The sequence below is a fragment of the Gadus chalcogrammus genome, chromosome 16 (genome assembly GCF_026213295.1).
Source record: "Gadus chalcogrammus isolate NIFS_2021 chromosome 16, NIFS_Gcha_1.0, whole genome shotgun sequence".
Taxonomy (NCBI): Eukaryota; Metazoa; Chordata; class Actinopteri; order Gadiformes; family Gadidae; genus Gadus; species Gadus chalcogrammus.
Genome location: NC_079427.1, coordinates 15,487,007 through 15,501,823, shown reverse-complemented (window position 1 = coordinate 15,501,823; position 14,817 = coordinate 15,487,007). Strand labels below are relative to the sequence as shown.

The 14,817-nt window shown below is 44.0% G+C and overlaps 2 protein-coding genes across 2 annotated transcripts; both read right to left on the bottom strand.

Annotated features, from left to right (window-relative positions):
* Positions 1 to 512: 512 nt before the first annotated feature.
* Positions 513 to 10,428, bottom strand: unc119a (unc-119 homolog a (C. elegans)). The gene is made up of 5 exons (XM_056611701.1): positions 10,276 to 10,428; positions 2,261 to 2,388; positions 1,929 to 2,005; positions 1,190 to 1,362; positions 513 to 873 (listed from the first exon to the last, which is right to left on the bottom strand). The coding sequence occupies exons 1-5, from the start codon at positions 10,394 to 10,396 to the stop codon at positions 761 to 763; spliced, it is 612 nt and encodes a 203-aa protein (XP_056467676.1). The 5' UTR covers positions 10,397 to 10,428; the 3' UTR covers positions 513 to 760.
* A 1,424-nt stretch (positions 10,429 to 11,852) lies between these two features.
* Positions 11,853 to 13,146, bottom strand: crybb1l3 (crystallin, beta B1, like 3). The gene is made up of 5 exons (XM_056611435.1): positions 13,081 to 13,146; positions 12,855 to 12,973; positions 12,578 to 12,710; positions 12,127 to 12,269; positions 11,853 to 12,021 (listed from the first exon to the last, which is right to left on the bottom strand). Exons 1-5 carry the CDS (start codon positions 13,144 to 13,146, stop codon positions 11,853 to 11,855), a joined length of 630 nt encoding a protein of 209 aa, XP_056467410.1.
* Between the last annotated feature and the right edge of the window lie 1,671 nt (positions 13,147 to 14,817).

Sequence of the window (14,817 nt, the reverse complement as noted above, 5' to 3'; positions counted from 1 at the left end):
ACGGATACTTACTGTATGCAAACACACTAAGGCAAACTAACAAATACCATAGGACAGAGTCTGTTTTTAAGGGCATCCACCAGGATGTGGCGGGGGGACGGTGGAAGAGGTGATGTCATTGTTAACTGAATTAAGCATGCGCTCATCTCTTGGAAGTCCTCAACCGCTGGTTTTCTATACAGTTGGATTTTGTTTAGCGCTAGAATAACAAGGAGTGATACAGGGGTCACAGAGGGATACAGGGTCATGGAGGGATACAGGGGTCATGGTCTGATACAGGGTACATGGTGTGATACATGGGTCTTGGGGCGATGTGGGGGTCATGGTCTGATACAGGGTACATGGAGTGATACAGGGGTCATGGGGCGATGTGGGGGTCAAGGTCTGATACAGGGTACATGGTGTGATACAGGGGTCATGGGGCGATGTGGGGGTCATGGTCTGATACAGGGTACATGGTGTGATACAGGGGTCATGGGGCGATGTGGGGGTCATGGTCTGATACAGGGTACATGGTGTGATACAGGGGTCATAGGGCGATGTGGGGGTCAGGGAGCGATACAGGGGTCATGGTCTGATACAGGGTACATGGTGTGATACAGGTTCATGAGGCAACAGAGGGGTCATGGAGTGAGAGAGGGATCATGGAGTGATACGGCTGTCATGTGGGTGACACAGGCTTATATTCTGAATTGGGTCAGTCAGAGCAGAATAATAGTGATATAATCATAATAATCCTCATGGTGTCACGCCGGGGCCCCTACGCCCCCCCGCTGTACGAGTAGTCGGCCTTGTTGTGCATCACCAGCTGGTTGTCCACAAAGTAGAAGCTGTCGGACTGCGTCTCATAAGGGTGCAGGATCATCTCTCGCACTGGTGGTAGGAACAAACACTCAGAGACGTCACAATACACACCGTTTAATTATTTTACTGTATTAGTATTGTTATTGTACATGGCTTTATTCTTTTTTGCATCTCTGTGTGTGTCTTTGGAAGCTTGTGTGTGTGTGTGTGTGTGTGTGTGTGTGTGTGTGTGTGTGTGTGTGTGTGTGTGTGTGTGTGTGTGTGTGTGTGTGTGTGTGTGTGTGTGTGTGTGTCTGTGTGTGTATGTTTGTCTGTGTGTACTGTGCACAGACACACACGCACGCATACGCACCCACGCACATGTGTGTACAGCCAAGCTACTCACTGATATCCTCAGACAGCGCGGGGAACTCGTAGATGTGTTCACACGTGTTCTTGCTGCTGGGCATGCAGAAGCCAAACTCAAAGTCAAAGCTCTTCAGCAGCTGCTCGCGGAAGTAGTGCCTCTCGATCATCCGGAAGTTGTTGATGGGCGTGTCTCCCACCGTGAACTCCACCCTGGCAGAGGAGAGAACAACGTGAGTACACTGCTGTTTGATAAGGGTCCTCGGTGCAACCAGTTCACAGTAAAACATAGCATACCAATGGGTTAGCATTGAGACTTCTAAGTCTGGAAAATGCATGGATAGTTTTGAATTAATAAATGGTAGTGATTAAGATTGGTTATACTGACAATATGTTAGAAAGTATACATACAAGTAAACAAGTGTTGTACAATAAGTGTTTATTTTCCATCAAGTAAATTTAAGGGAGTTGACTCTGATGTTTTGATTTATTGGCAAAAGCTAGGAGTATGATGTAGGTCATCAGGTTTGTTAAGAATTTCTTTACACTAACAACACCTGGATAACATAGCTACAAGAGGTGAAGGCCTATTGAAATGTGGATGAATGGGTATTCATTTTTTCTTTATTGTTGTGATTGAACACATTCTCTATCAATATATTAAAATGTTATTTAACACCTGCTTTTCCAACGCCATATGACCCATCTACAATTTTATGCCACACACTAACACACCTTTTGGTTTCAATGGGATGCTATCACTCGTTGTCCCAACTTACGTGGCTCCAACCTGCCGTAGGTGAAGGAAGGCCGGTGTGAACTGGTATCGAACAAACCGGCCAGCATTAGGGTCACAGTCCCTTTCTACAGCCCGCTACAGAAACACACAAGGATTACATGATCTATTTCTATGAGAGTATATCATTGAATCCATTTTTTTGACCTGTGACCCAATACCATGATCTACTACCACAATGGACAAAACATTGACTGCATTTTAGTTTGATTTCAAGTTTCAATTAAATAATAATGTATCTGTTTCTTATGCAACAAAATACTTTTCTAAGATCAACCAATCACTGATGTTGTGGCATTTTTCCTCTCCAGCTATGGTAGCAATCTCACCTGGCATTGGAGGTTTGGTAATCTCAAACAGTACTGTGCCGGTCTCCATGTCTCGGATCTTAAACCTGGTGAAGTCGATCATGTGGACATTCTGCTCTGGGGAGCAGAGGTAATCTAAAACAGACAAGCAAGCATGTATTCAATGTGATCATATGTTTCAATGCATGGAACTCTTCCATACATCTATGACACCACGAAAAGCTATTAGACTAAGTTACGGGATTAGTCCTTTGAGTGTTTAAGAACTAAGTATCATTCACCCTTAGGTCAGCTGGTAGTAAGCTTGCATCCCTATGTTATGTCTCACAGATGCATCTACTCATAGATTAATCTGTCCCATAGAAAACTGTGCAAAGACTAAGTCAAATGTATCATCATGGGGTATTAAACAAAAACACTCTATATTGTATCCAATAATACCTGTAGCTTGGCAGGCGAAAGATTTGCATAAATTCCCGTCTTTGCATTGACTTTGTATCAATCTGCCTGCGCTTTTGGTGTGAATGCACGGTAAGGCTATTTTCACCGGTCCAATAGTTCAAGATGGGATGTTGACGTAACTACCCTTTCCTGGTTACCAGGGCCAGTGTAATCCCACCTCTGCTCTATCCCTGCCAGAACCTCACACCAGGGTGAGAACACCCCTAATACAAAAAACATGAAATTGTATTAACAATATGGATGTGTGTTGTGCGAGTTAGCCAGACAAACAGAGAGAGAGAGAGAGAGAGAGGAGAGAGAGAGAGGAGAGAGAGAGAGAGAGAGCGAGAGAGAGAGAGAGAGAGAGAGAGGAGCGAGAGAGAGAGAGAGAGAGAGCGAGAGAGAGAGAGAGAGAGAGAGAGAGAGAGAGAGAGAGAGAGGAGAGAGAGAGAGAGAGAGAGAGAGAGAGAGAGAGAGCGAGAGAGAGAGAGAGAGGAGAGAGAGAGAGAGAGGAGAGAGAGAGAGAGAGAGAGAGAGAGGAAAGAGAGAGAGCGAGAGAGGAGAGAGAGAGAGAGAGTAGAGAGAGAGAGAGAGGAGAGAGAGAGAGAGAGAGCGAGAGAGAGAGAGAGAGAGAGGAGAGAGAGAGAGAGAGAGAGAGAGAGAGAGAGAGGGACATAGAGACTCCACTGCCGCTCCCGACGGGGTAGGATTAGTAACTAAGAGGCTTATATTGTTTTACCATCACGTGGATTGATTGACATACACAATAAACTCACACGCACACACACACACACACACACGTATGCACACACACAAACACACACACACACACACACACACACACACACACACACACACACACACACACACACACAAACACACACACACACACACACACACACACACACACACACACACACACACACACACACACACACACACACACACACACACACACACACACACACACACACACATTCTCTCCCTTCGGTTGAGCTTGGAAGCAGATGGGCCAAACAGGCTTTAGCCAATCTCTAGGGGATATTTTTAGGTTAGGTGTGAATGTGTGTGTGTATTTGAGACTGTGTGTGTGTGTGTGTGTGTTTGTGTATGTGCACATGTTTCTTTAAAGGATTTGGATCGTCCAGAAACTCAATTCCCAGCGTAGTGCTAACGGTTATTGGTTGTAGATCGTTACGAATGATCATAGATCCTGCCCAAGGTCGGAGGTATCATCATTATAATCATCAAAACAGCTCTCCACCAAATTGGCATCTCTTCACTTAAAATCTATGTACAATACACATTAATGGTAGCATAAATAATACACCAAAAGAAAAATAGCTGTATCAAACTTTCTCCCAATTTTATTTTTATTGTTTCACATTACAACATTCACATATTTATCCATTTGGTCTCATCTGATATCCCATTTTATTCAAGCAAACTAATCTCATACTGTGACACTCCAGCGAGTGTATCTTCAGTAGACCCTCAGGTGATAAAGTAATGTATTATAGCATATGCGTTACGCTACGTTGCTCTTTACATGCAATGAGCGTCGTCTTCACTGACACCAGTTGTTACGTGATCTTCTCACTGGTTAAATCTCAGCCAGTTGAACTAGGAGGTAATAAGGGAGGTCTGACTACATCACATGCCTGCTGGACTTGGTGTCAACAGATCTCCATGTAAGCCGCTCTGACTCACAAATGGCAACTATTTCTCTGTTGCCTCCACACTGTAAGAGGGTTAGGCGGTTGCAGTGTGATGCAGTGCCTTTTAGTTCTGCTTCTTATTCCGATGGGCGGCTTATCCTTCTGATAATAACACTGGAGAGCAAGAAAAAAACTCTGGGCCCGACTGGAGGCTACATCTGCTAAATCATTAACAAAAAAGGAGGAAAAAAAGGCAAGAATAATAAGCATTTCCTATAAGAGGAAATGCACATTTCAACAGAAAGGCACAAGGCAGAAGGACGTTGCCCTATGATATAAAAGAACACAGCCTCCGGAATTCATTAAGATTCAAAATTATCAGATGAATGATATGAATCACATCATTTTCATGATTAGCATTAATAATTAGCAAACACAATAAAAAGAGGGTCCATGCTGTTGCCTCACATACACATTTGTGCTCTATAATGACTCGATGTTTCTATCCTATATAGGGTGCATCTCTAACTGTGCCATCTGAAATATTATATATAATTATAAGCCAGCTCAGCCACCAATCTTTCATCTTATTCAAATAAAGATTACAATTGTTGTATGTATGGTATGTAAGACTAGAACATGCATGTTTACAGCGTTATCAACCCGTCAGCTTCTAAGTTGTTCTATCAAAATGCTATGTCAGACTTTACAGGCTGACAGCAGGCAGCAACAACAACACCACCATGTGGTGTTGTTGACCAGAGCCCTCTGGTCATTATGCAATACAGGAAGTCACGTCAAATCATTTGAGGTTCTAGCTACACTGACATTTACTCAAGAAATCAACTACAGGACTAAAGTAAAGTATATTGGATGAGATAACAACTGTCAAGGAAAATATATGTCTTTGCATGTAAATGCATGCGCTAGAGAGAGAACAAGCGAGTGAAAGAGAGGGAAAGAGAGGGATAAAGAGAAAGAGAGGGATAGAGTGTGAAAGAGAGTGAGAGGGATAGAAAGTTAAAGAGATATTGGCCATGCATAAATAAAAATACACATCTTTAGCTGCAGTATATCTGAGTGTTAACCTCACTATCTTTAGGTTCAAATGACATTGTTATCTATTTGAAAATTGTACACAAATATAACACCTATGGCTTTATCCAGTATCAAGAGCATTGACAATTCTAAGAGTGTTAGATATGACATTGAAGCATGCATGTTTGTTGTTGCCATCGATCATTTTGTGTCTCTTCGTCTGTTATTAAACATTAAACACAAAGGAGATGCTTTTTTTTTCAGAACACGCTTTAACCAAAACTTTGGCAGACTGCAAGAGAAACCCATCCTAGTAAAACATAATCACACAGATCAGTTCATGTCACGCCTCATCATATGACTGGAAATGCATTTTATCCAATCAATTCAATACTAACAGGTTTTCTGAACATCTGCCTGGGTTGTTTTTGTGGTTGGCAAGAGGCTAAACATTTTTCCATATGCACTTCACACAACTGTGCATGTACCAACACACACAGACACTTGCACATACACACACATATGCACGCACACAAACACTTAAATACACACACACACACACACACACACACACACACACACACACACACACACACACACACACACACACACACACACACACACTTGCACACACACTTGCCCACACTTGCAGACATTTGCACACACACACACACACACACACACACACACACACACACACACACACACACACACACACACACACACACACACACACACACACACAAACACACACACACACACACACACACACACACACACACACACACACTTGCACACACACTTGCCCACACTTGCAGACATTTGCACACACACACACACACACACACACACACACACACACACACACACACACACACACACACACACACACACACACACACACACACACACACACACACACACCCACACACACACACACACACACACACACACACACACACACACACACACACACACACACACACACACACAGATTTTCTGAACGTGCACACGTCAAGTGCTCCACTTCACTTCCTTTAACACTGTCACCTAGCAACCCTCCTTGTGATGGTGTGCCAGCTGGATTAGCTTGTCGTTTCACTCCTCCTCGTCCACCTGGCCGCTGTGAACCAACCAGCTCAGTGACTGGGACACAAAGTCGCATTTTTTTTTTGTTGAATTGATTTGCTTTTGGTAAGTCTCTGGCGCTTGCCCATACTGTAAATAAGGAAGGGAATGAGGCAACGCTGACATAACTCAACAATTTACCTCCATTGGATTGGTTCCATGTTAACCGACATTTAAATATTTGAACATATTCCAGTAGGCAGAATGGTTTCCAAAATGGTTTTCGGTTCTTCACGTTTACAGTAAGAGAACATACTAAGGAAACGAATCACAGGTCTTTAGACGTACATGATATATGAAGACATGCTTAATTAAATAAACACAAGGACAGTTATTCCCTTTGGCAGCCATTGCAAAGGGGAGACATGTTCTAGAATGATGTGTGGCTATAAAGGCACATAATGTCTGACATAACATACATCCGCAAGTAGCATTCATACAGACCCGGCAGGCTTCCGTTTATAGGCCCTTAATCCCTGAGATTAGGTCCAGAATTAGCGACTTTTCTGCCACAGGGTTTGGCTCCAGATTATGTTTTTCTTCTTCTCTACAAATTATTACTATGGCAGCTGGTTTACGACACATGCGAAGGAGATGCATGCAAATATGCTGGCGTTGGAGCCTGGATCAGACTAAGATACGGCGGTAGGGAGAGACCGGACGCGTTAACCCTGCATAACACCAGGGCGCAGATGTCAATGGCAAAGGAGGTTGTTCCTTTTCATATCAGGCGCCTATAGGTGACTGGCATGCTGTGAGGTTCATGGAGAGGATAAGGTTTTAGCAGCTGAATGCAGATGAGATTGATTCTCTTATCTTCCTCGAGCTTGTAGGAGAGAATAGACGAGAGGGTCGTTGTGCTGTCAATGCCTGGTGCCGCCTGAGGACATATAGTTGGATATGGTTTCAGAGGCAGAATTTATGTGCTCTCCCAAAACTATTAAAGTAATGACCTAATAGGTCAGGGTGAAGCTGTTTAACATAATGTTTGAATTGTCAATCAGAAAAGAGTTTGTGGTTCAATTCTATAATATATGACACATGATCAGAATGGGAATTAGAAGATGAGAAGTGTCCAGGAAGGACAAGGCCCAAATTTAATTTTTAATTTTATTATAGTATTCTATTAATTTATTAAAATAATGTTAGTTTAAAACCTCCTCTCATGCGCCACATAGTATTTTTGTACTGATTGTAAATGGGCTCACTTTTTATGAATCAGTGTTCTGACTGAAGGCCTGATGACGCTGTTTTTTTAATTGACACTGTTACTAAAACAATTTCCATGTATTTTGCAATGAAACATTAAATACAAAATAAATAAAAATTGAAACCAGGAAAGCAATACAGTCATTTCAATGTCTGTCTTAGCAGAGTGAAATGGTGAACCAGAGTGAAAGAGGGAAGGATAGTAAAGAGGGAAATAGAGTGAAAGAGAGTGAAAGAGAGGAAGCGCTACGATGAGAACCAGAGCTTCCTGTTATCGTTAGCCGTTTGCGTATAAATCATTACAGTTTTAAACATTTCTGAACAATGGTGTTCTTAACCTTTCATCTTCTTACCGGAAACCACCCCCCCTCGGCCGTTGCCTCTATTCTGCTGTCTGGTGTTTGAGATGGAGATGGTGTGACTTCAGGACATCATAAGCCAGTATAGTTTACTTCCCTGCTGGTTGCCCGAAGATTTGTACTACCATCACAGTGGATTTATTAGGTTGTCGAAGGAGGGGATGGTAAACACCTGACTGTATTTTATGTCTGTGCGGGACAATGTTCTGTACCTTCTGTAGTTTAATGGCGTCACAAAGCCAGCGGGTCTGTGCTGTGGTGGGTTGAGTGTGATCTCTGGCCCAGCAGTAATACCCAGCCTGGTGCTAAGGTCTTAAGGCTACATCTCTTACCAGTGCAACGAGAATCTTGGAGGGAACCATGACAAGATGAGGATATTACTGCATGCTGCTACTTTATAGTATATACTACTGCTTTATAAGAATATCAAAAATAATATATATATATATATATTGAGATATATATATATATATATATATATCATTTATTCATATATATATATATATAGAGATATATATATAGAGATATATATATATTGCAATACAATGGTAATACTCAAGGGTGCGCACAAACAAACACAAACACAAACACACACGCACACACTGCACACACACATACTATGAGCATCCAGCCCACACCGACTCATCTTTTTCTCAGATAGAGGGCAAAAGAAGGCTTCTGTAGGGGCTGGTATTCAATTGTACATTTTGTACAACTATTTGAGCGACAGTTTTCAACAGGACTTCATATTAATTTGAATTGTCTTTAATATCAAAAAACTTTGAACGTAACAACACTGGGAAGTGTTCTGGGGAAGAGATTTTGATGTGTTGTGTTGTGCATTCAATTTGACAGAGGATGAAAGGTGAACTAACATCCTTTTTCGCCAATCCAGTTGTTCCAATTCCAACATGGCAGCCGCGGGTTTAACAACAACACATTCTGTTTGGATTCCGACATCATAAATGAACTGAAGCTTATCTGGTCATACAAAATGCCACAATTTCCAATGTGTCACATGAGAGTAGAGATAATACTATGCCATTATACTCTGCCATCGTTTTTTTTTATATCTCACTGCTGCAGTTCTGCTAATGTATTTCCACCAAGGGGTCCCTCAACCATCAGGGCCATGTGTGTGTGTGTGTGTGTGTGTGTGTGTGTGTGTGTGTGTGTGTGTGTGTGTGTGTGTGTGTGTGTGTGTCTTTGTGTTTGTTTGTGTGAGTGTGTACGTGTGTGTGTGTGTGTGTGTGTGTGTGTGTGTGTGTGTGTGTGTGTGTGTGTGTGTGTGTGTGTGTTTGTGTGTGTGTGTGTGTGTGTGTGTGTGTGTGTGTGTGTATGTGTGTGTTGGCTTGTGTGCATGCCTATGTGTGAGCACAATTGTGTTGCCACGCTTTCATAGATTTGTGCCATGGGGAGATGCTTGTGTTTGTGTGTGTGTGTGTGTGTGTGTGTGTGTGTGTGTGTGTGTGTGTGTGTGTGTGTGTGTGTGTGTGTGTGTGTGTGTGTGTGCGTGTGTGTGTGTGTGTGTGTGTGTGTGTGTGTGTGTGTGTGTTATCCCGGGCCACTCTGTTGGTGATAGGCTGACTGCTGGTCACTGCTCTGAAGTGAAATGAAGTGTTCCACTGACCTCAGGAAATTAAATGTTCCACTGCTCAATATGGCAGACAAGTCCGACAATGGGCCGTTTTTAAGGGACATTTTGATACAATGATCACTGACGTATTATTTAATCCCTAATTAATGTTCTTAGTTTAAATATATTGCAGGCTTTTCACTGACCATCTCGAGCAGTTTTTCGTGAGGATGATACTAAACAGGGTAACTAAGCTGTCCCCATGTCGTGCAAGTTATGGACCTATACGCGAGGAGAAGGGGGGGTGGGAGGGGGATCACTCAACAAGCTGTTACTCCTTACTGTGATATATCTAACGTCACAGAACGACTTGCCCTTTAGTACGTCCTCCAGCTCCTAGTGTCGCTGTCCATGGTATCGACGTACCCTGCCACTCATGAATCAGACGCATGAACCGTTCTGAACCAGATGGCAGAATATGGACACTTAAAGACCCCCCCCAGCTGGTCGAGGGGCACCATGGATTCTCGACTATTGTACGATATATATATACGATCGAATATATAGAAGCATTGACCAGCCATCCTTGTTAAACTAATGTTAGTTCACTTACTTTGGGTGATCTTCTGTAGCCCGAGCACATCATCGGGCGAGATGATAGAATTTGTGAGCAATTCATCTTCCTTGGTGCTCGGCACACCCGTGTCCGAATTGCAGCCTTGTTTCACTTTCATTTCTGCGGGCGCGTTTTGCTGCAGCCGATCGGGACAAGGTTTGCTGGTGCTCTCGGTGCCTCCGTCGCCACCACTAGACGTATTAGCTCGGGCCGATTTAGTGGAGTTGGAGCTGTTAATACACACAGCTTCTGAGCTGTTACAAGAATAGCTCATTCTCCGTGCCTCCTCCCCCTTCCTCCCGATCTGCTATGGATGCTAATCAGCACCAGGGCTCCGAGCTCGACTCAAGCAGGCCGTTCGTCTCGTAACAGGTATTTAATCTTAGTCCGTTTGGCTCCTTAAAAACCGACTGACCCTGATTTGGTTGGCTACGTCTGCCCGATGCACCTCACTCCTGCAGCGCTCGGAGTGGCCGCCTGGTGGGGCAACCAGCAGCTCAAGCGGTGATAGGCTGCCCGCTCACCATCCTTTCGCCATCCTTTCGTAGATCATACTGACATTTTTCACACTATAGCTTCTATACCTTTTATGTAAGGTATTAGGTATTTTCTTGCTTAAGGATCGATCATTATTTAAGTTTTAATTTATTTCGCTTATATATAATCTTATTGTTGCGTTAGTTGCTGTTGCTATTTATAGGCCTATATCTGTTTTTAATTAATGTAATTTCATAGGGAATTTATATTTTCTGCTCAATTAAATATACAATTGTTTGAAGACAATCGAAGATGTGTTGTAAATATGAAACAGAAAATCCAATGATACAGAAAGTGTTTTCTTCATAATGTTTTTTATTTCATTAATTTAATTCATTTTCAGTGGAAAGTTGCTTTCCAGATGCCAGCATCCCTGAGAAAGTGTAAAATACGATTCTAATGGTCCTGCCTCATCAATGAGGTGGAGGAGGTCAGCCAAAAGATCGTAACAGGTGTGAAAACTACCTTGAACAGCAGTATGTAACAGGCCTGAACCACAGGCTTAACACTACATCAACGACTCTAGATGTCGAGGTTCTGTAGTTGCGCTGATGGACCAGAGACCGTTAGGGTATACTGCCCCCTTTCTGCATGACGATTGTAATGCAGGAGGGTTGAGGAAGGCTGAGAGCTGTCCATGGTAGTGTAAGGTGTGAAGTAAGTGACTTAAGTGTCCATCCCTTAAACTCGGTGCATCTCAGTCGAAGGAGAACAATTTCAAGAACAGGCTCATGGTTCCTCTATAAATACAGCAAGAAACGCATTCTCAGAAGCAGATGTAAAAAAAAAAATCAGGTTGCGTTAATAAACACAAACGATTTTAACAACTCCATCTGCCCAATTCCACGTATCCCTTCCCCTTCGTTCTCTGAAATGCATATTTGTGCTAAAATGGTGTGAGGTCTTCAGACAAAGAGCTTTGCTGTCACTTTTCCCGCTGTCACCCTGAAAAGTCTTTCTACAGAACACAGGTCCCAGGCTGTCCTCCAGGGCGGCGGCACCCTGGCGCCTCTGTCCTGCCGCTGCGGCCGTGTCTCTTAGTTGCTCATCTCGAAGCAGCCCCTGCGGTGTGTCTGCATGTCCCTCACTCGGCGCATGGACTGGATCTGGGGGTGGTTGGCGCCCCACTCGTTCCACTGCTTGTAAGATCCCATCTCCAGCACGTACTGGTAGCCACGGTAGCCAGGGTACTGGTAGCCCACCCAGCTGTTGAAGAGAGAGAGAGAGTGAGCGATTGCGTGGGTCATGGTGTTTTGATTTCAAGTCGTTGTTTTGGTCATTTTATTCTATGGCATTTTCTAGGATGCTTACGTTCCACCGGTGACCTGGATGCTAGAAACACGATCCTGGAAACCGTAAGACCACAGGCTGGGGATGTCCTCGTCGCTGACCTCCATCTTGCGGCCCTCGAAGTTCATGGACTCGTACAGGCAGATCTTGTGGTCCTGGGGGTCCTACAGGGGTCATAACGTAAGAGCAGGTTGGTTACACCTTACCGTTGAGGATGTTTACACCAGAACATATTAGTGGTGGGGCAGAGGAAATGTAGCTTTTGTTTTCTATCATTTTTCATTTGAGCCTCACAACCTCATTCAAACATCATCACACCTACCACTAAAGAAACGTCCAGATGTGGCAGATGTTTATTGAGGAATGTTTTGATGCATTCATCGAAGAAGCAATGGAGGAATGAACGATTGGATAGGAGGAAAGAAAAACGCAACACAAACCCACAACGGACAAAGGGAGCAGAATGACTCACCATGCGGACGGGCCTGACGGACATCATGCGGTCACACCTGTAGCTGTTGGACCAGGTATCCCAGCGGGGGTACTCTCCCTTCTCCAGCATGAACATCTCTCCGCCCATGTTCTGCATCTCATAACCCACCCAGCTGGTGAAGAGGAGGAGGGGGGGGGAACAAGGACATAAGGATGAATACAAACAACATTCAAATGCACACAGGCTCAGAATGATCCCAAACCCTGTTTTTGAGGAGCGGTGGCGGTTTGAGGGTTGATGGTACTGGCTGACTCACGGTCCACACTCCACCCTGATGGATCCGATCTTGTCGAAGTTCTTCTCGCACAGGTTGCGGCACTCGGCGCTGAGGTCCATCCTGCGGCCCTGGAAGTTCTCGTACTCGTAGACGTACATCTGGGGACCAGAATGAACACGTCACTCCCTGTTGCTCTCAAGCGGAGTCCCATGGCTTCGGGTAAGGAGGATGAGCGGAGGGTGGATGTGGGAGGAGCGGGACCTACCTTGTGAGAGCGCATCCCCATGGCGGAGGAGCTGCCCATGCTACCCTGAGCTCCAGTATGAGACATGATGTGATCTAGTCTGGGGAGCAGAGACAGGGGAACTGCCGGTTACTAGACGTGTATATTCTGGCCACTGTTTTAAAGTATTATTGAAAAAGCATGCAAATATCAGTCACTGTGTTTTACAGCAGTGTTTATGCATATATATCTTAGACAGGTTAGGCATGTTTGAGCGATATGCCTCCTACAGTGGAATTTCGGGTCTTATTTTCAACTCCTAAATTTGTCAATGGTGTGTGTGTTCAATGGTCAAAGTAGAAAATAGATGCTATGTTTAATTTTCCTTAAATTGGAGTAGGCCAAAGATTGAACTTCCTGAATGTGTTATATTCCATATTCCATCCATAAATTGTACGAATTTTCCAGTGTTCGGTCAAACACCATTATTTACAACCTCAACATTATGTGACAGTTATATAAACTGTCCTACACCTGACCTTTCCCGCCAAACAAACATTTGACGGCAATATTCCAACTCCACAGTCCGAAATCGAGAAATACCGAAAGATCCTTTCTATTTGCTAAGAATGAAGCTTTAATTATAGATTCACAAATAGATCACATTTCGACTATCCACTCAATATATATTTAGTTCCAAATCCAATAAGTCTTTCTGAGAGGAGAGCTACAGAGCTGAATTGAGCTGAAACTTACAGAGCAGTGTGCGTTCAAAGCGATCGATGGTAGGGAAGTGATGTACTTTGGCTGCTTGGGGAGGGATATATATATGTACATTACATATCCAACCAGGTTCTATAGCTCCATGCAATCTCTCTCCTGATTGGCTGAGAGGAATTGGGTGCATTGTGGGGGGGGGGGGGGGGGGTGGGGAGATGAGAGGGGTCATGGGTCACGCTGTTCACTAGTGACTCACTACCGCTGACACAACCGCTTGTTTTGTTGTGCAACAGTGGGGACTCACTGTCAGCAGAAACACACACATCTCATTTAAACCTGGAGCACAGTCCACACACAAACACACACACGCACACACACAGACACACACGCACGCACACACACACACACACACACACACACACACACACACACACACACACACACACACACACACACACACACACACACACACACACACACACACACACACACACACACACAAACACATAAATGCACACCCACGTGCGCACACACCCAAATGTGCCCACCCACATTCCAACACACACACACACACACACACACACACACACACACACACACACACACACACACACACACACACACACACACACACACACACACACACACACACACCACACACACACACACACACACACGCACACATCATTGAATCAAATTAACAAAGCTTATTCTTACTCCTGCTAATATGTTTTTGTGTGTATGTGTATTTATTTATTGTTACATTGTTACTTTTGATTTCCTAGCTATGTTCCCATTCTCTTTTCCTGTGTGTTTATTTCATCATTTCTGTGTTTTGTATTGTCTCCAGCAGGACCCCATTGTCTGTCTCTCTTTTTGGGCCGGTGCCATTGTGCGGTGGCTGGGCTCAAAGCCTTTGATCCGTGTGTGTGTTAATGTGCTGACCTCAGGGGGCCTCCCCTCTATTCTGTAGTAACCTCTGGTGGGTTTGTCCCTCATTTCATCATGGGAGCATATGCCTTCCAATACATACTCACAGCAAAGCATATGTTGACGGTG

Bases quoted from the DNA above. Each gene is read 5' to 3' on its own strand.
- crybb1l3 (XM_056611435.1), bottom strand. From the start codon at position 13,146: ATGTCTCATACTGGAGCTCAGGGTAGCATGGGCAGCTCCTCCGCCATG. The intron at 12,270-12,577 runs GTGAGTCATTCT...TGACCCCTGTAG, and splicing joins CCGTCAGGCCCGTCCGCATG to GACCCCCAGGACCACAAGAT. The intron at 12,022-12,126 runs GTAAGCATCCTA...TCTCTTCAACAG, and splicing joins ATCCAGGTCACCGGTGGAAC to CTGGGTGGGCTACCAGTACC.
- unc119a (XM_056611701.1), bottom strand. From the start codon at position 10,396: ATGAAAGTGAAACAAGGCTGCAATTCGGACACGGGTGTGCCGAGCACC. The intron at 1,363-1,928 runs GTAAGTTGGGAC...CTCCTCTGCCAG, and splicing joins CTACGGCAGGTTGGAGCCAC to GGTGGAGTTCACGGTGGGAG. The intron at 874-1,189 runs GTGAGTAGCTTG...TCCTACCACCAG, and splicing joins CGCGCTGTCTGAGGATATCA to TGCGAGAGATGATCCTGCAC.